The sequence below is a fragment of the Agrilus planipennis genome, unplaced genomic scaffold (assembly GCF_000699045.2).
Source record: "Agrilus planipennis isolate EAB-ADULT unplaced genomic scaffold, Apla_2.0 scaffold6, whole genome shotgun sequence".
NCBI classification, from domain to species: domain Eukaryota; kingdom Metazoa; phylum Arthropoda; class Insecta; order Coleoptera; family Buprestidae; genus Agrilus; species Agrilus planipennis.
In genome coordinates this window covers 2924078-2951316 of record NW_020439302.1, presented here as the reverse complement: position 1 = coordinate 2951316, position 27239 = coordinate 2924078, and the positions used below count along the sequence as shown (strand labels likewise).

At 34.9% G+C, this 27239-nt stretch overlaps 4 protein-coding genes across 6 annotated transcripts in view; all 4 read right to left on the bottom strand.

The window, feature by feature from the left end:
- Positions 1 to 1667: 1667 nt before the first annotated feature.
- LOC108744927 (facilitated trehalose transporter Tret1) lies at positions 1668 to 5907 on the bottom strand. 3 transcript variants are annotated; one of them, XM_025978479.1, is made up of 9 exons: positions 5815 to 5907; positions 5658 to 5751; positions 5423 to 5558; positions 4642 to 4827; positions 4209 to 4304; positions 2702 to 2904; positions 2433 to 2642; positions 2176 to 2362; positions 1668 to 2099 (listed from the first exon to the last, which is right to left on the bottom strand). In XM_025978479.1, exons 1-9 carry the CDS (start codon positions 5826 to 5828, stop codon positions 1765 to 1767), a joined length of 1461 nt encoding a protein of 486 aa, XP_025834264.1. In that variant the 5' UTR covers positions 5829 to 5907; the 3' UTR covers positions 1668 to 1764. The 3 variants fall into 3 exon arrangements, with proteins under 3 accessions (XP_025834264.1, XP_025834265.1, XP_025834266.1); XM_025978480.1 differs by having other exon boundaries at positions 5658 to 5764; positions 5815 to 5857; XM_025978481.1 differs by lacking the exons at positions 5658 to 5751; positions 5815 to 5907 and having other exon boundaries at positions 4642 to 4823; positions 5423 to 5512.
- A 1699-nt stretch (positions 5908 to 7606) lies between these two features.
- LOC108744185 (facilitated trehalose transporter Tret1-like) lies at positions 7607 to 11643 on the bottom strand. The gene is made up of 9 exons (XM_025978483.1): positions 11487 to 11643; positions 11330 to 11414; positions 11141 to 11276; positions 10741 to 10926; positions 10502 to 10600; positions 9462 to 9664; positions 8915 to 9124; positions 8657 to 8843; positions 7607 to 8048 (listed from the first exon to the last, which is right to left on the bottom strand). The coding sequence occupies exons 1-9, from the start codon at positions 11504 to 11506 to the stop codon at positions 7714 to 7716; spliced, it is 1461 nt and encodes a 486-aa protein (XP_025834268.1). The 5' UTR covers positions 11507 to 11643; the 3' UTR covers positions 7607 to 7713.
- A 280-nt stretch (positions 11644 to 11923) lies between these two features.
- LOC108744176 (facilitated trehalose transporter Tret1) lies at positions 11924 to 21859 on the bottom strand. The gene is made up of 15 exons (XM_025978461.1): positions 21729 to 21859; positions 21541 to 21664; positions 20395 to 20530; positions 20151 to 20336; positions 19122 to 19220; positions 18766 to 18971; positions 18496 to 18702; positions 17406 to 17606; positions 13967 to 14102; positions 13723 to 13908; positions 13331 to 13429; positions 12899 to 13095; positions 12624 to 12833; positions 12383 to 12569; positions 11924 to 12297 (listed from the first exon to the last, which is right to left on the bottom strand). Exons 1-15 carry the CDS (start codon positions 21740 to 21742, stop codon positions 11963 to 11965), a joined length of 2523 nt encoding a protein of 840 aa, XP_025834246.1. The 5' UTR covers positions 21743 to 21859; the 3' UTR covers positions 11924 to 11962.
- A 2606-nt stretch (positions 21860 to 24465) lies between these two features.
- Positions 24466 to 27239, bottom strand: part of LOC108744920 — a 14117-nt gene continuing 11343 nt past the window's right edge. The window contains exons 16-21 of the mRNA XM_025978460.1: positions 26747 to 26932; positions 26573 to 26671; positions 26312 to 26517; positions 26039 to 26248; positions 24989 to 25175; positions 24466 to 24928 (exon numbers count right to left, since the gene is read on the bottom strand). Coding sequence (XP_025834245.1) covers positions 24594 to 24928; positions 24989 to 25175; positions 26039 to 26248; positions 26312 to 26517; positions 26573 to 26671; positions 26747 to 26932 — 1223 coding nt within the window. The 3' untranslated portion in view covers positions 24466 to 24593. The remainder of the gene's footprint in view (positions 24929 to 24988; positions 25176 to 26038; positions 26249 to 26311; positions 26518 to 26572; positions 26672 to 26746; positions 26933 to 27239) is intronic.

Genomic DNA, 27239 nt, shown 5'->3' with positions numbered 1-27239 from the left:
TCCAGCCTATTATCGTGATTTCATGCAATTCCTAGGAAATGTATACATTTCCCAGGATATGTGTGTATTAAAAAATCTTTGAAACAATATTCTATAGATTTCCTAAATAGCCTCGGAATTGTATACACTTCCTAGATTTCATTAATTTCCGGTAGCATACATATGGGATGAAAGGCAACATTTCAATTTTTTTTAGTGCAGTTCCCCCAATTGTAAATCTTAGATCCACTGTGGGGCACCCGTTCAAGAACTTAATTCAATAGTTTTTATATTTGCAGGAAATAGGTTGGGAGTAGTTAAGATCAGAAGCGTCGTGCAAAACTTTTAGGTAAGGAGTTTATTAATATATTCTTTTGCTCTTTTGTTGTAAGCAGGTTGTGGATAATTTATTAAAATCAGAGGTTTAATGTTGTAATATACACTTAATTTAGTACACGTAGAAATTATATAGCGATAAAATGGATTAGAAATATGTTTGATTTGAGGACTCTACAAATAGATTTTCTTGTATGTGGCTTATTTATTTAGCAAAAAATATTCCTAACGCTAAGTGTATACTTATTTTGATTATTACATGCAAATATTAAAAAATTTATAAACACCCCATAAATTAATTTATTAATTATTATTGCTTCGCAATAGGATCGTTTTCACGTTGTTTTTACTATATATTCCTTAACATTCGACCTCAAAGGTAATTTTCAGTTGTATATTTGTGGCGATAATATCAAGAATCGTATAATGATAAAGAATGTTGAGATAAAAACGTTTTGCCTTATTTGCTTCCCTGATGTTACGCTTATGTTTCAGGTAGCAATGACGTCGTGGATGCGGCCATCTTGTGCTCGGACTCGCATTTAGATGTTGCGGTCGGTCGTTTAAACATGCTTTTTAACTTTCTCTTGTTTTCTAAGTGATAATCATTGATAATAATATTTTTTAAAGTGCCGAGTGACCAAGAAGACGGGGATAGATGTTAGAATCACATCCCTGCCGAGGATGTAAGTAATATTAACAAAACAAAAGTCGAGGCATTTTAGGACCTGCCTAGAAACTTGGGTACTTGTTCTGTTCCAAGTTTTTTTATCCGAAAAGTCCTGGAATGCTTTGGTTATAACAAAAATTCTATTGTTAACAACTGCCTAATTAAGTTTTCTTATTTTTCTAGGTGCTGCGTGATCTGATGTAAGTTTCTTTATTGTTATAACGTTTTGTACCTATTTACCTTTGTGTACAGGGTGGATATACACTATACAAGTTGGTATAGGTGTTTGTATATCTCGAATGATTTAATTTGGGTTTTGGTATTCTTATTACAAGATTTAGGTAAACATCTATGAATTAGATGTTCAGATTTTTTACATGTCTGTTAACAACATTCGTACTATACAGGGTGTATACCTATCTACTACAAACTGTAGTGGCTTTTCTGTTTTCTCGTTAAAATGCGACTATTTTGTCCTAAAATCTAAAAAGGAAACGTAAAAATCTTTTTACGTAACAACTACATACTTATTAGGTATCTACGTTTATAACACGCTTTACAACTTTAATAAAATTTCTAATTAATATTGCAACAAATATAATTAGATTATTAAATTATTAATACAGATCAACAAGGGTTTAACTATAACAATAATACTTAAATTATATAGAATATCTACTCATTCAGAAAAAAAAATAGGTACGCATTTTATTCGTTCTTTTATAACTGTTGTCGATAAATAATTACAATTTCTAATACAAAAGAGTCGATACATGTATTCATTGTTGGAAATAATTTTCTATTTCGTAAAGGGTTTTACCCTTTGTTTCTGGTATAAAATAATGTACAAAAAGGGACCCGCAAATGGCAACAATGCCGTAAAACAATTGAACTCCTGCCGAACCGAAAGCAATGTCTAGATATCTGTAACTATAAATCGCCACGAACATAGTACATGTAGTTGTGGATACACAAAATGCAGCCAAAATTCCCCTCATTTCCAAAGGGAACAATTCGCAAGCCAATATCCAAGGTATAGGTTCCAATCCTAACATCACTATTGCCATGTACAAGAAAATAAATAATATTGGCACCCATCCGAATCCTTTTAATCCTTCGAGTTTTATTAACCGAAAAAAATATATTTATATGTATATTTAGGGGTGCTATTAGGTCAATATCATACGTACCATTATGTGTCAATTTTGTAAAAATCCCTGAAATAAATAAGCAAATTGAGGCCCCCACACAACTTGCTATAAGGATGTGTTTCCTTTTGAATCTCTTGATTGTGTAAAGGTTTATCAGTGACAATATCACTGGCATCCCTGACACCAAATTAGACGCTATTAAAGGATCAACGGTGCTCCCTACATTCTAAATAATTATAATTTATAATTAGTTATATGTTAAATAACTGACTTGATTTAAGTAGGTAGGTACTAACTTCGAAAAAAGTTACTGAATACGCTATTATAACATAAACTCCAGAAAAGTTCTGAATAAGGAAGACACCGATTAGAATGATAGTCGGTTTATAAGCAGTAGGTTTTAAAAACTGGGAAATGCGATGATTCCATGTTTTTCTGTCTTTTCGTGTTTCACGTCTTATGTTATTTTCTTGCTTTAAAATTCCCAAGTGTATGTCAGCGTGACTCTAAAAGATCGATCGATAATTTTGGATTACAGTTTGTACGAATAATTTTTAAAATGTACTGTGTTTGTCGGAGAAGTTTGATATTTGTGAAGCCATTCCAGCGATTGTCTAGCCTGTTTTATTTTTCCTTTCTTTATCAACCATGTTGGACTTTCGTAGAGAAGAAAAGTCAGACCAGTACATATAACACTGTACAGAACACAACACCAGGCTATCGCTCGCCAACTCAAAAATAGACCTTTTAAATACATGAGTTCGACACCTAAAAGGATATGTATTACATCAAGCTAGCATGATTTTCTTATATATTTCTTATTTCTAAAGTGCTCAATCATTTGTCCGTTTAAACTGAAAAATTTGTCACTTCAGAAAATTGACGAAATGCAAGCTTTATATCAAGCCGCTTTACGTATAGCGCATCAGGAACTAGAAATGACGTAGAAATATACCGTAAGCGCTACAATTTGTCGCTGAAAGATAGTAGATACTTTTACTATTACCCATTTTGTCGCTGGTTTATCTTCTTCAACCTGGAGGATAAACTAAAAATGAGTAAAAGTACTATCGTTCAGTGACAAAGTATAGCACTTACGGTATTTTTCTACGTCACTTCTATTTCGAGATATGCTATGCGTAATGCTACCTTGACAACTCTCCAGTCAATTTTCGCTAGAAAACTGGAGGATAAATTAGAGACAAAACGGATAAAAGTTAAAGTACTATCTTCCAGCGACAAATTATAGCGATTACGGTATATTTCTACGTTATTTCTATTTCGATATAAGCTATGTGTAGTGCCATCCTAGTGATTCTCCAGTTGTCCTTCGCTGGACAACTGGAGGATAAACTAGAGACAAAATGGGTAAAAGTATCACCTGTCAGCGAGAAATTATAGCTGGAGAATCTCCAGGGAAGTACTGCATATAGCGTATTTCGAAACAGAAATAAAGTAAAACATTACCGTAAGCGCTATAATTTGTCGCTGAATTTCAGTACTTTCACTTTTACCCATTTTGTCTTTAGTTAATCTTCCAGTTGTCCAGCGAAAAGTCAACCTGGATGATACGCTAGAGACAAAATGGGTAAAGGTACTAATGTTCAGTGACAAAGTATAGCACTTACGGTATTTTTCTACGTCACTTCTATTTTGAGATGTGCTATGCGCAGTGCTACCTTGACAACTCTCCAGTCAATTTTCGCTGGACAACTGCAGGATAAATTAGACACAAAATGGATAAAAGTTAAAGTACTATCTTTCAGCGACAAATTATAGCGCTTACGGTATTTTTCTACGTCATTTCTACTTCGATGTAAGCTATGTGTAGTGCTATTCTGGCGATTCTCCGGTTGTCTTTCGCTGGACAACTGGAGGGTAAACTAAAGACAAAAGTATCATCTGTCAGCGACAAATTATAGCTGGAGAATCTCCAGGGAAGCACTACACATAGCGTATTTCGAAACAGAAATAAAGTAAAAAATTACTGTAAGCGCTATATTTTGTCCAGTTGTCCAGCGAAAAGTCAATCTGGAGGATAAATTAGAGACAAAAGTTTTTAATAAGCATACCTAGAGATGAAGTTACGCAGTTCAGAGCTAATAGAACACCTCTTGCGTTGGGCCACAATGTTTCCGTTAAATACACACTTCCAGGACTTGCACAAGCTAAAAAAAATTGAGTAATAAAAGATCAATTACTGTAGATATCTTCATATTTATAAACTTATTTTTATTGGTAACACTTGAAATACTTTAGTAGCAGCAAATAGCCACTAGATGGCGATATATGCCTCTATTTGGATATTTGATAAACTCGCTCTATAGGAGCTTTTTCGATTTGGTCTGTAGTGGCTGATGAGATCTAATAAGATCGAACTCGCGATTCGCGTCGTTTTTTTTTGATAAATTTCTGACATTTAAATTTAAAAAACAATTTAAATGCTCTAAGTAAATGTTTCCTCTGCGTACTGCTATATTATGTAACCATTTTCGGAAAACTTACACATGGCGAATCCTATAATCATTCTTCCTACGAGTAGCATGGTGGTGTTGGATGCTAGGGCAATTAGGGCCCATCCGGTGGCCCACGGGATAATTGACAATCTAACGGTGTTCAATCGACCAATATTGTCAGTGAAAAATCCGACAAAAACAAGAGAAACAGCCATCGTAAGTGAATTCACGCTAGCTCAAAGTATAAAACAATATAAAAGTCAATTATTTTGTTTACATATTAGAAAGATGCATAAATTCAATACTAAAAAATTACCCACAAAAATTCATTCCCTTTTTTTTGGATAAAAGAAGGAATTTAGAATGGCTTTATCAAGGTAGATTTTTTAAAGTTATTTATCTACCTACAAATATTGTCGGATGTGATAATAATTTCAAAAACTTTGCACTAAAAAGCGATACATTAATGTTGGTTGATGTTCATTTGCGAAATAAACTGGTTTTTGTGCCAAAACTGGCTTTGATTGTACGTACAGTTGGGTAAATTATTCGATTAATCGATTACTTTCATATCTTAAAAATAACCGATTAATCTTAATATTCGATAATATTATTAGTCCCCGATCCGCCTCGCCAATCCATTTCGGCTACACCTCGCTTAATTATCAATTTAATTGATTATAATAACGATTAACCGATAAAAATAATCGATTATTTCGATTAATTACAATGATCGATTTTTTACAATCGATAATAATCAAATAATAAGTGTAAAAATTGCGTTAAGTTAAGAGGGTGTTTTGCAAAATAATTTTAAAAAATTCGGTTACCAATCCAAGAACTTTCCCCAAATGTCGCATGTATTTCACTGTTTGGCTTTTCTATATCAGGTACTAAAATCCCCGAAAATGCTATAGACATTCCGATTAGCAAATTATAGGAAGTTACTATGATGGCTGCAATTAGCTGCAAGAAATTGTTTTATTATATTCTAGTTTTGGTTTATTACTATATATTTTTCAAAATTATCAATAATTATATTATATTCGCGCATTAATTACTTACCTGAGGAACTAACTCCTTAAAATTTTTTATTTCGTAAATTGACGGAGTAACTACATCTGGCTTAACTTCTTCTCCGTTGATACTTTCATTATTTCTAAAAATTAAAACTTTGTTCTGATGTATCTAATTTGCTAGTTCAAAAAATCTACTTTGTTACCTGAGAGGTTCCATTATAATGTTTTGACTGGGTTGTTTTACGCTGTGCTTTGAATTTTATGTGGCGAACACTTAATTATAGTTATTATTGCAAAACTGATAACAGCTAACCTAATTATAAAATACTACTGAAACATAAACCAAATGAAATTAACAATTTCAAAATTTTAGTTATGTAAAATGTAATTACATTTTTAAAACATTTTCACACTGTTTCTCAAAATATTGTACCTCTATAATCATAATACATGCAGTATATATCTTTCATTATTATATTTAATACATATTGTGTATTGAATATAATATTATACAGGGTGTCGATTTATTAATAATAACGATGCAGTATCTATATACCAATTCGGAAATTGAAAAGGCAGAAAACGGAATCAAAAGCCACCCTGTAATAATAAGTATTATATTATTTAACGGAAATGAGCTGAATATTATTGGTACATTCCGATTGTCATCGTTGAATTATTAGGAACTTTTTAATAGGGACAGTTTAGTAAGTTTTTGAAGTTCAGGAAAGTGATTATTTATAGTATTTTGTGCATAATTATCACTACTAATAGGAAATGAAATATTTAGAGGTCACCGGTTGAATATTCATTCATTCAATGAATATTCTATGACGTGTTTTGTTGGATTTTCCAATAGTTACAAAACTTTTTAGTAATTCGGTTCTTTCCTTTTATTCTTATTACATAAATAGACATAAAGTAGGTATGAAAATTTTATTTTGTATAGAAAAAGTCAAGTAGGTATATGGGGTTAGGTTAGGTTGTTTATAAACATTTAGAATGTAAGTTCGAGCTAATTTTCAATCAATTTTTAAGCGAAAATGTAACTGAATTTTTTTTAGCAATTGCCTAGAACTGATCAAAACTTGAAAAGCATTTTTCAAAAACTCCAAAATTTGGGCTAAAAACGATCGGGAACTGTAGAACTCCTTACTATTAATATCCCTCTTAGGTATAAGGACTGCTTCTCTATGTAAAAGGGTGTGGCATGAAATTAGCCCTCATAATTTAAGCTTTTGATTTTATTATTAAAAATACAGAACTATTGGGGCACCAGTGGCGGATTAAAGGGAGGGGGGTTATATAGTTATATGGTTTAATATTCAGGCGAAATCTAATGTAAGATTATATGACAGGGTTTTATAAGTCCCCAGAAGTGAAAGGGTTGTTTACATTTAAATGCTCCACGTATATATAAAGTTAACGGAAATGTGTGTAACCCGTCACTGTATAGTATTCCTAGGAAATGTATGTAATTCCTAAAATCGTTCGGAAATGTGTGAAATAAATTATATTAGACACATTTCCTAGGAAATCTATACATCTCCTAAATAGCAATCGGAAATGTATTACATTCAAGATGTCAATGGGTATGCGGGGATGGCGGAACAGGGGGAGGGTATTGCGTCATCCGATTAGGCGATTTATTGTATTTACAGATAACACTGATTCTCAGTTTACTAACGTGTTTTATTCATTTTATTCACAGAAAGCATTAGTTTTATACATTTCCTAGTACAATATCGGAATTTCATGCAATTCCTAGGAAATGTATACATTTCCCAGGATATGTGTGTATTAAAATTTTTGAAACAATATTCTATAGATTTCCTAAATAGCCTCGGAATTGTATACACTTCCTAGATTTCATTAATTTCCGGTAGCATACATATGGGATGAAAGGCAACATTTCAATTTTTTTTAGTGCAGTTCCCCCAATTGTAAATCTTAGATCCACTGTGGGGCACCCGTTCAAGAACTTAAAGAAGTATATATCTCACAAGAAAACTCAAAATTTATTAATTTACTTATGTCATTAGTCATTTAAAACACTTCTGACATTTTACATCTTTATATTTTATTTAGAAAAATTATATTTTTTATCTTTTAAAAATTTCCTCGATTTCCATTAGCGTTTTCCCCCTCGTTTCTGGCAAAATAAAATAGACAACTATAGAGCCTAATAGAGCAACTGAACCGTAAAACATTTGAAGTTCAAAAATTCCCATTGAATTTCTCATGAATCGGAAACTATAAATGGCCAGAAACATAATACATGAGCCCGCCGCCATCATTATGGACATAATTAGGCCTCTGAGCTCTTGGGGTACCATTTCTGCAAGCATTATCCATGGCACCGGCTCCCAACCTGCCATCGCTATTGCCATAAAAAGAAATATAAAGAATACCGGAACCCATTTCTGATTAGTAGTTCCTAAAAACAAAAAGAAGATGGCTTTGGTTCATTTAAATTTAAACAACGTTTTCAATTGCGTATTTAAATAGATAATATCACCGTGAAGTGCTGCCCCTATTGGCAGGGTTGCTGCTGTTTGCAGATTGTGAGGTTAGAGTTGCTAGCTTGACATGCTGCTAACGTCATACATGTGCGTGCGCATCTTCCGTTGCATGCTGCGCGCGAAACTGGTATGACTTTAAGTAATGTAGAAAAAGAAAAGAAGTAGGAAGAAGGCAATTCCTGTTATCCTTGCTGTTTTAGGGCGCGTTAGAAAAAAAAATAGGGATTTATTACTGCTTTTAATTTAAAATTGTCCGCTTCCCCGTTAGATAAAAGGGTTCAAAGTGCCCTGTAGTTTTTAAATAGGAAAAAAACTCCTGATTTTTGGCTTGCTATCATTAAGACTTTTGATCAGGAAGATTCAAATAGCATTTCCCTGTCAGTGTCATTATTCATTTTCCTGTCAAAAATTGCGAGGTACTTTGAATCTAGGAGACAGGTACGAGTGGGGTGTCCTTGTTCCGTGTTCGCCTTACATCCTATCAAATAATTCATTTTTTTTTTTTTAATTTTGTTTCACTTACCGTCATTGATCCATTTTGTAAAAAGTCCAGAAACAAACAAACAGATAGCGGATCCTAAGCAGCTACTTATAAGGATAGTTTTTCGCGGAAATCGCTTTATCGTGTAAAGGTTCATAATGCTTATGACAATGGGGAGTGTAGTTACTAAATTGGAAGATACAAGGGGGTCAATACTGCTACCTACACTCTGAAAATAAAATAGACGCGAATAACGACAAACATACCCTTGGTTGGAGAATTTTAAAAGGAGATACTTGCTGTAAAGAACGAGATTGCGTTGGCTTCTATTATGTAATAGCCTGAAAATTGCTGCAAGATTATGATGAAACTTATAATAGAAACTGGCTTGTAGACAGTAGGATTGAGAAATGCCGAAATTGATTGTGGTATTTTCCCTATTTTCGATTGATTTCTTTTTCTGACATCCCCTTCGTATATCAGGATGGCTAAATGAATATCAGCTAAATTCTGTAAACGTACAGGGTATTTAATAATTTTAGAACATTGGTTTTAAGGTGAGAACCCGCGCTAGAATTATGATCTGGAATTAAGAACTTGTTGTCTAAATGAACTTATTTGGCTGATATGAAACATTTTAAAACTCTGTAGTGGTTAATATTAAATATTAATGTAAAAATTCGNTATTAATGTGAAAATTTATCTTTAATTTTTATTCCAGGCGAAGATGTAACGACAGCATTAACTTGAGGTAATTAAAAATGAATTTTCACATTTTACACGCCTTTGGATCAATCATAATTCTACCGGGGGTTCTTTGTGGCTAAAAATTTAATATATATAATACCTGATTTGTTTGAGAAGTTTGATACTTATGCAGCCATTCTAATGATTTTCTTGCGTTTTTTGTTTTTCCTTTCTTTATTAGCCAAACTGGACTTTCGTATAGAAGAAATGTTAAACTTGCAATAATTAAATAGCACAAAATATATGACCACGCCATGGTTCTCCAGTACATGGCAAAACTTTGTAAATATGTCAATTCCATTCCTAAAGGGATTTAGTTAGGTTAGGCTTTCGTACTGGTTTGTTTTTTGTTAGATGAGAATACAGCGGTTTTTGTTAAATTGGTATTGAATGTTTTACTGCTATGCAAGGCAAAAAAATAGGGAAAGAGCGAATGTAAAGATAGGAAACGAATGATTAGAAGAAGTGGCTGATTTTAGGTATCTAGGAAGTCAGGACGAAAGGAGTAGTAGGGATAGAAAGTAGAGAATAGCGCAGGGTCGAGTCGCCTTCAATAAAAAGAAGTCACTTCTATGCTCGCGAACGATTAATTTAGAAATTCGAAAAAGATTGTTAAAGGTGGATGTTTGGAGCGTGGCGATGCACGGGTGCGAAACATGGACGGTAGGCGCGATGCGGATAAGAAAAGCTTAGAAGCTTCCAAATATGTATGGTGTGGTGTTACAGGCGAATGATGGGGATACCGTGGATAGAGAAGGTTAGAAACGAAGAGGTATTAGAAAGAATAGAGAACAGAGAACACTGTATGGAAGTCAATAAAAAATAGGCGAGATATGTTGGTACGACACCTTCTTGGGCATGAAGGTCAAGTCAGACACATATTAGAGGCAGAAACAACAGTTAAGAGAAGTAGATCTAGATTAGATTACTGTTTGAAAATAGTTAAGGATGTGGGATGTTCTAGTTTTAGGGAAATGCGGGATAGAAAGGAGTGGAGATGCGTGTCCAACCAGTCTTAGGACTGACGAGCGTTTGATGATGTAAGTTTAGGTTATGTTGTTCGACATCTCGAAAACGTTTCTGTTTTTTGTTGGGTTGGGTTACGTTAGGTTATAATGTGAATTGTTTTATTATTTATACCTATTGCGGCGGTTACACAACTAACTTCAAGAAGGGTACCTCTCATTGTAGGCCATGCTGTTTCGGTAATGTAAACACCAGCGCTGCAACAACTCATTACTAAAAATTGAAAAATTATTATTTGCAATTTATTTCTTTTCATACGTCTTTGTTATTCATCACAACATTTCAAATATCAAGTTACCCCACACAACAGTATACGTCTAATTATTTTCTAAATTTATTATTAGGTATTGTACCTGCTCCTACACCTAAAAAAGCTCTTCCTATTATCACTATTGTCGTATTCGTCCCAGAGGCGATTAGAATCCACCCAGTAATGGATGGTATAATTGATAATCTTATTGTCTTGAGTCTACCTATATTATCTATTAGAACTCCAGCTACAGGACTCCACAAAACCATAGTAATAAAATGCACGCTTGCTAAAACATAAGCAGTTATCATACAATTTTCCTCTATCATCTTTCTCTTGTTAAGTAAAAGAGCCCGCAACGGGGTATGTTTTTCTCATTTGCTAGGACTGTAAGTCTGATATTTCCAAAAAGAAATTTTTTTATTGCAATCGCAAGTGGAGATTCACTTTAACTTTAATTAATATTTCATTATTACTTAAATTAATCTTGTAAATTATTTTACCTATCCATGAATTGTCTGAGGTTGTTGTTTGAAAATTGCTGTCTGCTTTTTCTATTTCCGGTATCAAAATTCCAGAAAATGATAGAGTGATTCCCATCATCATATTAAACAAACAAAGGATTAAACTTGCCTGTATCTGAATTTAATTAAGCGTAATTAAAAGAAATGTAGCCTTTTTGTGGGACTTACCTGGGGAATTACATCTTTGAGTTTTTTTATTTCGTAAATTTTGGTAATATTTTTGTCGTAATAATTTTTATCAATTTTTTCGTCTCTGTGAAAATAAATCCATAATGCATAAGTTAAGTTGGATTATTAATCTTTTCGATTATTTATTAATACTTACGCTAGAACCAGAGGTATCATTCTGCTCGACCTTATTCTTCGAATAGTTTTACGTGTTATTTACTGTAAGGCATTCGGTATAAAGGGTTTTCAAATTTTATTTTTAACTGTAGTTAGTGTTATTCAAATTGGATTTTTTAAAAACTCCGAATTTTTCTCCTGTGATAAGAATATAAAGGAGTTGCCGGGCGTTGTTTGTACTTGTCTAGTTGAGAATTCATTCAAATATTTTTGTGATTGCATAAATTATTTGTTAATGAAATAGTTAGGATATCTCTAGAGACTCAAAAGTATTTGGTTCGGTGAAGTAAAAAAATAATTCTGTTTTTTTAACTAATCTAACAGTTTAAATCAAAGAACGATTAACTTAATTAAAAATTTAAATGAGCCATCTGGCATCAGATTTTTTAATAAATATTTATTTTTAAAATTACAAAAACAGTACATCATCTTATAATAAATTAATAGCACCATTTGTCATTTGAAGTGCGCTTCGATTTCTGATAGTGTTTTCCCTTTCGTAACGGGTAGTAACAAATACACATACGGCACCCCTAAAAGAGACACGGTACCAAAAAACAGTTGCAGCATTGAAGCACCTCCAAACAACCGATAGAGTGACGTATAGCTCTGAATAGCTATGAACATTATACAGCACGCGGCACTCATAAATATTCCCGAAATAATTCCGCGATTTCCCAGCGGGAACATTTCTGTTGCGACCACCCATGGTAAAGGTTCTAATCCTAAAATAGCCATGATCATGTAGATGAAAAGACAGGCTACTGGTACCCATTTGTGGTCGGTAGTACCTGTGTGATAGATAAATTTATTGGCTAAATGAAGACTTTTATACTCGAGGGTATTCGACGAAGTATACAATTTTTATACAAATACCTTCGTGAATCCATTTCGTAAAGAGAGCTGACGTATATAAACATATGGCGATTCCAAAGCAGCTTGCAATTAAAAGTGACCTCTTGTCGAAATATTTCAATGTTATTACGTTTATCATGGCCACAAAAACGGGGATTCCCGTAACAAGGTTCGTTGCTATTAAAGGATCAATGTCGCTACCCGTACTCTGTAACATAATATGTGATATATACAATGTATCTGTGAACGTATTATTTATTACCTGAAAAAAATTAATTGCAAAAGCCGTGAAGACGTATATCCCGGAAAATTGTTGAATAAAAATGAGACCTAAGCCCAAAAGCATTGCCTTGATGGTGGCAGGTTTGGGAAAGATATCAAAATAATTGGTTTTTCTTTTCATTTGTGACTTCTTCTCCCACTTGCTGTCGCACTCGTGTTTCAACACGTTCAAATGAGATTCTGTAAGAGTCTGAAACAAACAAATGAGGAAGGTATTCTTGTTTTGACGATTTTACTCCATAAAATGAAACTTACTGGACATTCAGGATGGTATTTATTAAACCATAGCAGAGATTCTCTACATTTGTTGATTTTATTTTTGCCAATTAACCAGACTGGAGTTTCTGGGATAAGAAAACAAAGAGAGACAGCCGCAATGGTACTAAACGTACACGACCATGCGACAGTTCTCCAATGCATTACGAAACCCAGTAAATATACTATTGCGACCCCTAGAAATTTAAAATAGAAAGAGTTAATATAAAAGTGGACATGTTGGAATGCTTAATGTGAGACTGGGTTAAATTTGGGGGTTAATTTTTGACTAGGTTTGCTGATGGGTTTTCTGGGTTATTGACTTGACTAGAGTGACCATTTTTAGGATAGGTTAGGTTAGGTTAAAATAATAATTACGTAAGAGAGGATAATGTAGAAAAACGTGTTATGTATTTTATTCCTTATTCTTACCAATAGAAGAAGTGAGACATGGGACTACCATGAGAACGCTTCTTACATTCGGCCAACTTGTTTCCCCCAGGTATACGCCAGCCGTAACGAGACTAAAAGCTGTTAAATTCTTCTTAGAAACACTACCCGGACTTAGGAATACAGGGACGGAAACTAAACTGCCGGAAAATGTAGTAAGGTGTAGCAGGTGCCTACATTCCATTGGTCAACCGCACTGCGCACGCTTACTAGGTCAATTACGGTGTAATTTGCTAGCGATTAGTTGATGTGCAAATGTAACCAATGAGATTTAGGCACCACTGGACTGGTACCACCCATTCTTTCCTGGTGACACTTTTAGTTCTGTCCCTATAGTCGTATGTCTATGATTTATTCACAATCGAAGAGTTTACCTGATCCTAACCCTGTCAGTGCCCTTCCACAAAGTAGGATTTGAATTGTGGATGCTTTTGTAATTAAAATCCAGCCTATTATCGTGGGAATAGCCGATATTTTTATGGTGGTTAAACGGCCAAAATTTTCTTCGAGAATGCCGATAAAAAGAGACCCGGTCATCATCGTGAAGGAATTTACACTAGCTGAAGATATTTTGATGGTAAAATATGAATATCGTGATCAATGTAATTTTGAACTTACCCATCCAAGAGATTTCGTTATCAGTTACGTTTATCTCGCTGTGGGGTGATTCCAAGGCAGGAATTAGTACACCAGAAAATGACAGAGCCATCCCTGTTATCATGTTGAATAGGCAGACCGTTATCCCCGCGAAAACCTATTAGAAAAATCAAAACAACAAAAAAATGACTTAAGCAGTTTTGTATGAATGATTTTCTCGAAAAATTAGATGAAGTGGCAGATTTTAGGCATCTAGGAAGTCAGATAAGTCAAGACGGAAGGAGTACTAGGGATACAAAGCAGAGGATAGCACAGGGTCGAGTCGCCTTTAATAAAAAGAAATCATTTCCATGCTCGCGAACGGTTAATTTAGAAATTCGAAAAATAATGTTAAGGGTGTATGTTTGGAGCGCGGCGCTGTATGGGTGCGAAACATGGCCGGTGGGTGCGACGAAAAAAAAAAGTTAGAAGCGTTTGAAATGTGGTGTCATAGGCGAATGATGATGATATCGTGGATAGAGAAGGTTAGAAATGAAGAGGAATTAGAAAGGATAAGGGAAGAGAGGATTCTATGGAAGTCAAAAAGAAATAAGCGAGATAGTTTGGTAGGACACCTTTTCAGGCATGGAGGTCTAGTCAGAGATATATTAGAGACAGAAACAGGAGTTAAGAGGAATAGAGATAGACCTAGATTAGATTACTGTTCGCAAATAGTTAAGGATGTGGGTTGTTCTGGTTTTAAGAAAATGCGAAGATTAGCTCAGGATAGGAAAGAGTGAAGGTGCGTGTCCAAACAGTCTTAGGACTGACGACCTTATGATGATGATGAGTATAACTAGGGTAGATTGCTCTGCAATTACGATATCCAAACAAAAAAAATATAAAAATACAACACAAAATAGAATAATTAATCATGTAGATGAAAAGACAGGCTACTGGTACCCATTTGTGGTCGGTAGTACCTGTGTGATGATAGATAAATTTATTGGCTAAATGAAGACTTTTATACTCGAGGGTATTCGACGAAGTATACAATTTTTATACAAATACCTTCGTGAATCCATTTCGTAAAGAGAGCTGACGTATATAAACATATGGCGATTCCAAAGCAGCTTGCAATTAAAAGTGACCTCTTGTCGAAATATTTCAATGTTATTACGTTTATCATGGCCACAAAAACGGGGATTCCCGTAACAAGGTTCGTTGCTATTAAAGGATCAATGTCGCTACCCGTACTCTGTAACATAATATGTGATATATATACAATGTATCTGTGAACGTATTATTTATTACCTGAAAAAAATTAATTGCAAAAGCCGTGAAGACGTATATCCCGGAAAATTGTTGAATAAAAATGAGACCTAAGCCCAAAAGCATTGCCTTGATGGTGGCAGGTTTGCGAAAGATATCAAAATAATTGGTTTTTCTTTTCATTTGTGACTTCTTCTCCCACTTGCTGTCGCACTCGTGTTTCAACACGTTCAAATGAGATTCTGTAAGAGTCTGAAACAAACAAATGAGGAAGGTATTCTTGTTTTGACGATTTTACTCCATAAAATGAAACTTACTGGACATTCAGGATGGTATTTATTAAACCATAGCAGAGATTCTCTACATTTGTTGATTTTATTTTTGCCAATTAACCAGACTGGAGTTTCTGGGATAAGAAAACAAAGAGAGACAGCCGCAATGGTACTAAACGTACACGACCATGCGACAGTTCTCCAATGCATTACGAAACCCAGTAAATATACTATTGCGACCCCTAGAAATTTAAAATAGAAAGAGTTAATATAAAAGTGGACATGTTGGAATGCTTAATGTGACACTGGGTTAAATTTGGGTGTTTATTTTTGACTAAGTTTGCTGATGGGTTTTCTGGGTTATTGACTTGACTAGAGTGACCATTTTTAGGATAGGTTAAAATGATAATTACATAAGAATTATATTGAGAGGGTAATGTAGAAAAACGTATTATGCATTTTATTACTTTATTCTTACCAATAGAAGAAGTGAGACATGGTACTACCATGAGAACGCTCCTTACATTCGGCCAACTTGTTTCCCCCAGGTATACGCCAGCCGTAACGAGACTAAAAGCTGTTAAATTCTTCTTAGAAACACTACCCGGACTTAGGAATACAGGGACGGAAACTAAACTGCCGGAAAATGTAGTAAGGTGTAGCAGGTGCCTACATTCCATTGGTCAACCGCACTGCGCACGCTTACTAGGTCAATTACGGTGTAATTTGCTAGCGATTAGTTGATGTGCAAATGTAACCAATGAGATTTAGGCACCACTGGACTGGTACCACCCATTCTTTCCTGGTGACACTTTTAGTTCTGTCCCTATAGTCGTATGTCTATGATTTATTCACAATCGAAGAGTTTACCTGATCCTAACCCTGTCAGTGCCCTTCCACAAAGTAGGATTTGAATTGTGGATGCTTTTGTAATTAAAATCCAGCCTATTATCGTGGGAATAGCCGATATTTTTATGGTGGTTAAACGGCCAAAATTTTCTTCGAGAATGCCGGTAAAAAGAGACCCGGTCATCATCGTGAAGGAATTTACACTAGCTGAAGATATTTTGATGGTAAAATATGAATATCGTGATCAATGTAATTTTGAACTTACCCATCCAAGAGATTTCGTTATCAGTTACGTTTATCTCGCTGTGGGGTGATTCCAAGGCAGGAATTAGTACACCAGAAAATGACAGAGCCATCCCTGTNGGACATGCCCCATGTTGCGTGGCAGTGGACTTAAGGTAAATCAAAATCATTGTTATTCGGTATTTCTATGTCCAAATTAGAATGCAATTGGAACTTGAAGTGAAAAATGTCATCAATACGAGTTTGAAAGAAGAAAGTATTGCTTCCACCGCTTTACGTTAAACTTGGTTTGATCAAACAGTTTGTAAAGGCATTTCGACTTGACCAACGGTGATTATTTCATGTTTGGATATCGAAGTCATGATTTATATAGGTTTTAAGCACATAAAAAAAACGTAAGGACACAAAAAATTACTTTTTAAGGAAAAAGTCAATTCAAAAATCACGTTTTTTTTGTTTATTTTCGATCTTTCAATGCTTTAATATTGTCGGAGGTATTTTTAACCAACACCATCGAAAAGAGTATCGTTAAAAACATAGAAACACTGGTTATCGAATATTTGTTCGTCGCACTCATTACGTGGCAAGGGTTCAAATGGAAATGTGTTCTCTGAGCATTTATGGGTTAATGTGACGTGGTATACACCGTATAAATATCGTTTCCTATTACTTTTAAGACAATTATGACAAACATTAACAATTTAAGAAAAAAACCTTTAAAAAAAATTTCGCAGACCTGTGTAATCTATTATTTTGATTAAATGGCTATTTAATCACTAAATTATTTTATTATGTGGTAATACTTTAAAAATAAAAATAGTGGATAAATAGTTGATTATATGTTAATTTTGATCTTTACCTTCGTGTATCCATTTGGTGAATAGTCCTGAAATATATAGACATGCTCCCATGCCAGCACAGCTGAATAGCATGAGGGGCTTTTTGTTAAAAATCTTTAGAGAAAACACGTTTAATATTGACATGACTACTGTAGATCCAGTAATAAGGTTTGATGCTAAAATGGGGTCAACGCTTGAACCTACACCCTAAAAGATAACATAAGACTCTTATAAATAATATTAAGCTAGGAGGATAACTGGGAAACAGTAGCAAAAATAATAAAACTTTAATTTGTTAATTCAAAAAGATAATATCTATCTATCTAAATGTATTCAATGTTCGTCTTTCTGTTTTTATTTTTATTAAATGGCTTGATGTCAACTTTGAGTTAGTAGAAACAATTGGAAAAAAGTCATCGGGTCTAAGTAGAGTGTATTGTTGGTTGCATAAATATCAACCGTTTATTTCGCATAGCAATTAATTTGTGCACAGAAGTTTGTGTAAAAAAATCATTTACGTCTCGCAAAATTCTCTATCAATTGACTAATTAATTAATAAACTTAACAAAAATAATAAATAGGTCAATAATAAGAATAAAACTATTATTTTAGAAAGTACTATAAATGGCCCAGTGAACGCCATCTGTAGCACGATGCTAGGTAAAAGTTGATCTGTGTTCTGNAGATAATACTACAAAAATAATTCCCAGTTTTTTTTTTGTACTGTGCACAAAATTTAGATTATATTTATTATTTAAAATATTCTTCAATTTCGGATAACTTTTTTCCTTTGGTTTCCGGTACGAAAAGGTGTATGTAGCCGACGCCCAGAAAGCCTAATACATATACACATATGTATTATGGAATTGTACAACGCTAATTTATTTTCGTGTTTCTTTTTTTCGAAATTTTGACAACAGCAACGTCATTTATGTAAACAATATAATCGTATTAAAAAAAAATAAGTTAATTGAGAAAACAAATACACGTGAGTTTTATTGTTTTATAAATGCGTAACTGAGCGTCCTATCGTTAAGTTTCTATTGTCCGTTGACTTTATCTGACAGACGGGAGTAGGTAATAAATAAGTGCCTACCTCGAAAAATATGACTGCATTGAAAATGATGACATAGGCTCCAGAGAATTGTTGAATTATGAACAAACCGATTAGAATTATTGTAGGTTTATAGCCCGTTGGCTTTAAGAAGTCTGAAAGTATATTGCTCTTCTCTTTTTCTTGCTCCAACTCTTTCATGACTGTCTGCTCTTTTTTTAAAATTGAAAAATGTACTTCCACAATGTCCTGAATGAAATATTTAAACAATTAATGTATGTACTTATTTAGTATGGTATAATATTAGCTTACCTGTTCTTCAGGGTGTTGCTTGTGATATTTATGAAGCCATTGCAAACATTTTTTTGCCTCCTTCTCTTTACCCTTGCTCATTAGCCAGACGGGGCTTTCGTGGATTGTAAAGAGTAACAATATGGGAATGAAACTGAGAACCATGGCAGTCCAAGCTATCGTCCTCCAGCCCATTAAAGTATTTAATAAATAAACCAATTCCATACCTAAAAGCGAATTAAAGAAACATGTCGAGGATTGAAAAGAATTCTTCATGCAGTACGGCGGAAGTGAAAACAAATCATTGAAGATATCATGTACTTTGAAGGTCAAAATTGTTTTAAAATTAGTTTTCTTAACTTAGGGTCAAAACTTACCAATGGTAGACAATAGGGTTAAAACTGATGTTAGGGAACCTCTCAAATCCGGCCTTGAAATTTCTGAGATATAAACAGGGACGGAGTTAACTCCTAAAGCTGAAAATTAAATAAACGATAAAAATATGTTTGGTAGGTGCAAGATAAATCGTTCATCATGACTGAAGGCAGTGGAAGTAAATATTCCACTCTGACTTGAAACTGCATACGTAATACTACACCCCGATAGGGCGTCATCCATACCAGAGTATTCCATCTGCAGCATCCACTCAGAATGAAGGATTTATGTCCACTGTCTCCAGTCAGGGTGAAGGGTTTTCTTCCACAGCTCCGCGCAAGCCGGAGGACTTGCATGATCATTGGAGGATTTACGTCTGCAGCTTTTAGTATTCACTTCCATTACCTCTAGTAAGGGTAGAGTCAATGGAAATAAATGCTCCAGTGAAGGCAGTGGAAGTACAATCCTTACTCTGACTGGTAACTGCTGATGTAAAACCTCATCCTAACTGGATGCAGTCGTTGCAAATTATCTACTTTGATCTCAAGATGCATATGTAATATTACACCACGGCAGGAGGTGCAGCATCTTCTATTTACTTTCATTACCTCCAGTAAGGGTGGAGTTAGTGGAAATAAATCGTTCATCATGACTGAAGGCAATGGAACTAAATATTCCACTCTGACTGGAAACTGCATACGTAATACTACACCCCGATAGGGCGTCATCCACAGCAGAGTATTCCATCTGCAGCATCCACTCAGAGTGAAGGATTTATGTCCACTGTCTCCAGCCAGGGTGGAAGATTTACACTCAATGCCTCCAGTTAAGGTGGAGTCAGTAGAAGTAAATTGTCTAGCCTCCATATTAAAACGAATCGTCAAGTTCTATTAAAAGTAATTTTGAGTTTACGTACTAAGTCTTCAGGATAAGTTAGCTTTGGTTAGCATGACCTATGCTAAGTGGTTACAATACAGTTTTTCAATTTTACATGTCTTATTTAATTGGTTAGTATATCATTTTAGGTTTACCTCCACTTATTCCTACAAAAACTCGACCTATCAATAGCATGGTGGTGCTTTTAGCAAGGGCAATTAAAACCCAACCCACCGTAATGGGTATGATGGATATTTTTATGCAGTTTAATCGGCCAATTCTATCCATTACGGGTCCACATGTCAGACTTGTCAGTGCTATTACTAGGGTGGTTATACTTGCTAGAAAAAATAATATGTGGGGGTGACTGGTACTTGAACTGGGGGTGGTACTGCTTACCGATTAAGGAACTTTCTGTCGTCGTTACTTTTATATCGGAATTAGGACTTTCAATAGCAGGAATAAGGATGCCGGTGTACGCTAAACCTAGTCCTACAATTAAATTGAATCCTGACGCTACAAACGTTCCAATACACTGTAGATTACATAAAAAATAAAACAGAGAGTGAATATTTAGTTAATGTTATTGAACTACTACTTAATTATTACTGGTTAAAACAATAACAAATGTTTTGTTTATCCATATATATTGATAAAATAAAAGTAATTGGGAGAAGATTGTTATAAAATATGGACATTTCTGTACGGTTTGAGTTTTTGTTTTATTTATTACTAGTGACCCGCCCCAGCTTCGCACGGGTGCAATGCTGATACTAAATATATTTTTGTTTTGTTTAGATTATTATCGAAGAGGGGAAATCTTCAAAAGATACCCCATGAACATACTAAATATACTACAGAATGTCTTTATATACAACATTCACAGTTTTTTTGTCATTAGACAATACAAACCGGCCTCCCGGCCGGTACCGCCGCAACCGCTATGTCCCTGCATTTTAAATCTGTAATATCTTCGAAAATATTCATTTAAATTACATGCTGTAAAGGGCCATATTGATCTATATTAAATGCACAATGTATTTAAGGTACTTAATTGGATAAGAATTAATGCCGTATTGCCTACAATCGCTTCGTAAATAAGTCATTATTTCTCATAAAAAGTAAAGGATAAAAATGGTTATTGTGGGTTATCCCTAAGAGATAGACATATACCATCGCGGACTTTTTTGTAGACCCTTTTAAGATGTACAATATTGTAGTACATTATTTTGATCTATCTCGTAGGGTTCAGCCAGCGTTTGCAATGTAAGCGCAAAAAATGTGTTTATTTACGACATCACATTAGAAACCTCTAAAATTATCAGTGTTTCCCTACTATATTATGCATGTATTATACATATAAACCTTCCTCTTGAATCACTCTATCTTTTAAAAACACCGCATCAAAATTCGTAGCGTAGTTTTAAAGATTTAAGCATACATAGGGACAGACAGCGGGAAAGCGACTTCGTTTTATACTATGTAGTGATATCAACATTAGAATGATTTCTGAATTAAATAAAAGCTCAATATTGAAAATCGTACCTGAGGTAGAACACTTTTAAATGACTTATTTTCATAGTCAGCTAAAGTCATTTTACTGGCCATAATTTCTGCTAGTTTTTCATCTGCTTTATCATCATTAATAGACACAGAATAACCCTGTTTACTAAAAAATATAAGAGGAATAATAAAAAATAACATTTGTACTATTTTTGGCTTTTATTACTTACCTTTCGGATTTCATGGTGATGACTTCTTCTTCCACGGTTCGCACTTATTTTAATATCCCTCTAAGGTACTCACTGAATTGAGCACTTTAACAATTACATCTCTTAAATATTAAATTATTTAAAACAATAGCGTTAATAAATATGAAATACGAATGTGTGCTTTTATTTGTGAATCGTATCTTATCTTTTTCGTTAGTAAAGGTCAGACAAGAAGAATCGTTTGTGTGCATTGTTGTTTTATACTTTTAGAAAAAAAAAATAGGCGGCCTAAATCTTAAGGATTACATCTTATAAATATTTAGTGGATGAATTAAAGGCAACCATAGGTTAAAAGTGTTCTATTTTTCAAAAATTACAGCCAATGATTCGCCCTTAATTGTTGGACTTCCTCAAGGCTAATTTTTTAAGTCAATGAGACCGTTTGCTATGTATATCATGGGCCTATTATGGCTATTATGTAGCCATATTAATTTTGTCGAGTCATCTTTAACAAAAAGAAGTCACGTCTATGTTTGCGAACGGTTATGTATGCCTGGAGCATAGCTCTGTATGGGTACGATATGTGGACGGTGGGCGCGGCGGTAAAGAAAAGATTAGAAGCGTTCGAAATGTCGTGTTAATGGCGAATGATGAGGATTCCGTGGATAGAGAACGCTACAATGAGTAAGAGGACAGACGTATTAGAAGCAGAAACAGGAGCTAAGAAGATTAGAGATAGATTTAGATTAGATTACTGTTCACAAACAGTAAAGGACGTGGAACGTTTCAATTTTAAAGATATCCGAAGATTATTTCAGGAGTGGAAGTGCCAGTTTCAGGACTGACGACCTCATGATTAATCTTCTTTACTTGAATCTTTTATACAAGGCGTCCAGAAACAGTAGGGAGTATTTGTATCTGCGCTGTCCTTGTAACGGCGCGATTTAGAGGAGTGCGATAGGGATAGGTTGTTTCACTATTTTTTGTAGATTTAATGATCATGGAAGTGTATCCGGGAGACCATCGTGCTTTTTGCGTACGCGCCTTTTATCGCAATCGTGATCCGATGATCACAGCTCAACGATTATATCGGTCAAAATTCAATGTACGGAATACACCGAAGGACGATACTATCAGAAAATGGATTCGAATGTTCGAGAATACTGGTTCGACTGCAAGAATTCACAATCCAAATCGCTCGCGCTCTGTTCGAACCCAACAAACGATTAAAGAAATGAGAGTATCACTGCATGAAAATCCGTCTCAATCAGTTCGCAAACGCAGTCAAGAACTTGACATTAAAAAATCGTTGTTATAGAAGATCCTGAAGCAAGATTTACATCTTACAGCCTACAAAATTCAGTTAGTTCAAAAACTGAACGTTATCGATTATCCTCTCCAACTGAATTTTGCAAATGAAATGCTTCAACGCTTTCCACATTTGAAAACATTCTGTTTAGTGACGACTTAAATGGTCACGTAAACAAACAGAACTGTCGCTACTGGGTCAAAGAAAATCCAAGACATAATCATGAACCATGTCTGGTAAAGGCATCTTTGGGCCTATGTTGTTTGAAGACCGGCGAGGGCAAACAGTGACCAGTATTGTAACATGTTAAGAAACTTTTTGGTTCCACAACTGTAAGAGTTTGGTGGTTTTAATGTGGAAAGATGATTTCAACAAGATGGGGTCACTTGCCACACCTCAAACCAATCGTTTGCGGTTGTCAATCAACTTTTCCCGGAAAATGTGATCTCTCGTCGAGGCACCATCAACTGGCCTTCGAGAAGCCTCGATCTCACACCTCCTGATTATTTTTTTATGGGGATACCTTGAAGAGAAGGTGTATGCAAACAAACCACGATCTCTACTGCAATGGAAGCAGAATATCCACACCGAAATGACAGCCGTTTCCAGAGAGACGTGTCTAAAATTAACAAAAAGGACTTTTTTCTGATCCCCTACCCTTTCTGGATACCCTGCATCATATTAATTAAAGTTTTGAATCCAGTGAATCGTTTGGACATTCGCAATCTTTGGAATTCCTTATAGAAAAAAAAAATCGGTTGTCTGTAAAGTCGGTTTACTGACGATAGTCAAAAGAAAATTTTAATTTTATTTGGTTGATAGATATTTTGTATGGATATAGAGAAGGAGGTAAATGGAAATGTATTATTGTATAGCAGCTGTCCACGCGGACGCATCGCTCACTCAAGTAGGAGAGAGACAGATGTCGAACGCTGCCGAACGCGAAAGCCGATTGTGCCTCTTTGTCGCTCGTTCCGCGCTCTCGCTTCCACTTCAAGCCTTAAATGGAACGCCTCAGAGCAAGGTAACGCCGCATGAGTCATGTTTTTTCGTGCGTGCAGCCGGCTCCATCGAATTATAAGACGTTGTCACGTCAAAAATAAAAATCAAACTATAAAATTCTGAAATACATAACTCCTAACTTTATAATTTTTCGAGAAATACATCACTGGAATACGGGGGCACTTGTAGAGCCCCATGAGTCGGCGGCGCTTCGCAGCCTTGATCATTTTCGTTATCTTACAATTAAATCCGTCGCCTGTAGCTTGTGCATGATCTTATCTATTTGCCTGAAATTATTTAACGGTAAGCTTAAATTTTGTTGACGTTGGGTTGAAATTTCGTTATCTAATGTGGGATTTCCCAAACAGGTGTATTTGTGTTTTTCTTTCTCAATATATATTTTGATAATGGTTGTTTCGTAAATAACAAAGGAAAGAAAATATTCGGTTTATTTATTTAACAATTAGTAGCCAAAGCGTATTTATTATATACATAACGTGACGTAACAAGATAATACTACAAAAATAATTCCCAGTTTTTTTTTTGTACTGTGCACAAAATTTAGATTATATTTATTATTTAAAATATTCTTCAATTTCGGATAACTTTTTTCCTTTGGTTTCCGGTACGAAAAGGTGTATGTAGCCGACGCCCAGAAAGCATACTATCCCATAGAAGAATTGAATGCCAACAGAGCCTCCTAACAGATAGTTTAAATATCTGTAACTTTGAATGGATGCAAACATTATTAGAGCCGCAATTGAAATTACTAAACTCGCCGCAATTCCACGTAGATCGAGTGGGAAAACTTCGGCACACATCGTCCACGGCACTGGCATTAAACCAATCATAGCTATTACCATGTACATAAACAAGAGAACTAAAGGGATCCATTTGTTGCCTGTTTTACCTAAAAGATTGACCACTTTGTACAGTGCGAATGTCAGATGTTCGATTAAAAGAAAAATACCTTCATGGATCCATTTCGTAAAAAGTCCAGAAATAAATAGACATATTCCCATTCCAACACAGCTGAGTAGCATAAGGTGTTTCTTCTTGAAAATTTTTAATGCGAATATGTTAAACACGGACATCACAACAGTAGAACCAGTGATAAGATTTGATGCCAATATTGGGTCTATATTTGTACCAACTTCCTAAAATTTATACCATTGTTTAGACAACCTAACGAGACTAACCCACTTTAGTTAAATAAAAGGCTTTAGGAATCCAAGTTTTATTTTAAGTACGTTATACTTAAACAAAAATATTGATATGCAAGGGAAAGATAGGAGACGAGAAATAAGAAGAAGCAGTTGATTTTCGGTATCTAGGAAGTCAGATAAGACAGGATGGAAGGAGCAGTGAAGATATAAAACGAGGATAGCGCAGAATAAGGTCGCTTTTAACAAAAAATCGGTTGTCTGTAAAGTCGGTTTACTGACGATAGTTGAACGTGACAACGTCATAAGAAAATACTGATGGAATGGTTTCATTTTTCAAAAGAAAATTTTAATTTTATTTGTTTGATAGATATTTTGTATGGATATAGAGAAGGAGGTAAATGGAAATGTATTATTGTATAGCAGCTGTCCACGCGGACGCATCGCTCACTCAAGTAGGAGAGAGACAGATGTCGAACGCTGCCGAACGCGGAGGCGATTGTGCCTCTTTGCCGCTCGTTCCGCGCTCTCGCTTGCACTTCAAACCTTAAATGGAACGCCTCAGAGCGAGGTAACGCCGCATGAGTCATGTTTTTTCGTGTGTGCAGCCGGCTCCATCGAATTATAAGACGTTGTCACGTCAAAAAAGTCACGCGATATAGGAGAACAAAGGACTGTATGGAAGTAAATAAAAAATAGGCGAGATAGGTTGGTAGGACACCTTCTCAGGCATGAAGGGCTTGTTAGAGACATATTAAAAGCAGAAACAGGAGACTAACTCAGGATAGGAAAGAGTGGAGGTGCGTGTCCAATCAGTTTTAGGACTGACGACGTTATGATGATGATATGATACTTACCTCAAAAAATATGACCGCATTAAAAATAATAACATAGGCCCCTGAGAACTGTTGAATAATGAATAAACCTAGTAAAATTATGACTGGTTTGTAACCCGTAGGTTTTAAAAATTCTCGTAATTTACTTCCTCTCTTTTGTTTTTGTTGGTCAAATTCCTGCATTATGTTTTGTTCTTTTTTCAAAATTGACAGGTGAATTTCGACTATATCCTAAAACGTTATCGCCTTTAAAATCCAAAAGTTTTGTTTTCGTTTGTTTATAATAATAAAAACCTGATCATTTGGATGCTGTTTGTGATACTTGTGTAACCATTTCAGAGAGTTTTTAGCTTCGGTTTCTCTACCCTTGCTTATCAACCAAGCGGGACTTTCGTGAATGAAAAAAAGCAAAATTATTGGTAGAAAACAAAGTCCCGTTGCGGCCCAAGCCATGGTTCTCCATCCCATCACGATGTTTGATAAATATACGAGCTCCATACCTAGCAATTGATCGATTGATTGTTTGTTACTAAATAATAATTTAGGGCGGCGTACCAATACATGAAAATAAGGTCAAAACAGATACCAGTGCACCCCTGAGATCTGGCCTGGCGATTTCCGTTATATAAACTGGTACAGGATTAACCCCCAATGCTAGAAATTTATTATTTAATCTGTTTTATTAATTTTTTGTTATGCGCTTAATTAAAAATTGAATTACGTAGTTACCTCCTGTTATGCCAATTAAAATTCTACCTACAAATAACATGTGAACGTTATTGGCCGTAGCAATAAGGATCCAGCCAATAAACATGGGCATAATGGATACTTTTATGGTGTTTAATCTTCCTACCTTGTCCATTATGGGACCGCAGATAAGGCCAGCCAAGGCTATCATTAACGTCGTAATGCTCGCTACAGTGTGACAAAAATGCACATTTAATAAAAAAAAAATTATTATTATTTGAGAGGTTACTAATGTCGAAAAAAGGCATTTTCTTTTACTTAAAAGTGAATATTATACGAGGGTGGATTGATAAGTTTCCGGCCTAACCAAGAGATGACGCCACTAGGCCTACCTTGAGGTGACATTCTATAGTACCATCCTTGGATAGCTTGTAGCTATAGTTTCAGCCCGATCTCCTTGCTAGTGTAGGTTTGACAGCACGCTGAACAAGACGCCTCTGTGGTTTTCGTAAAAATGGAAAAGCAGGAAAATCGT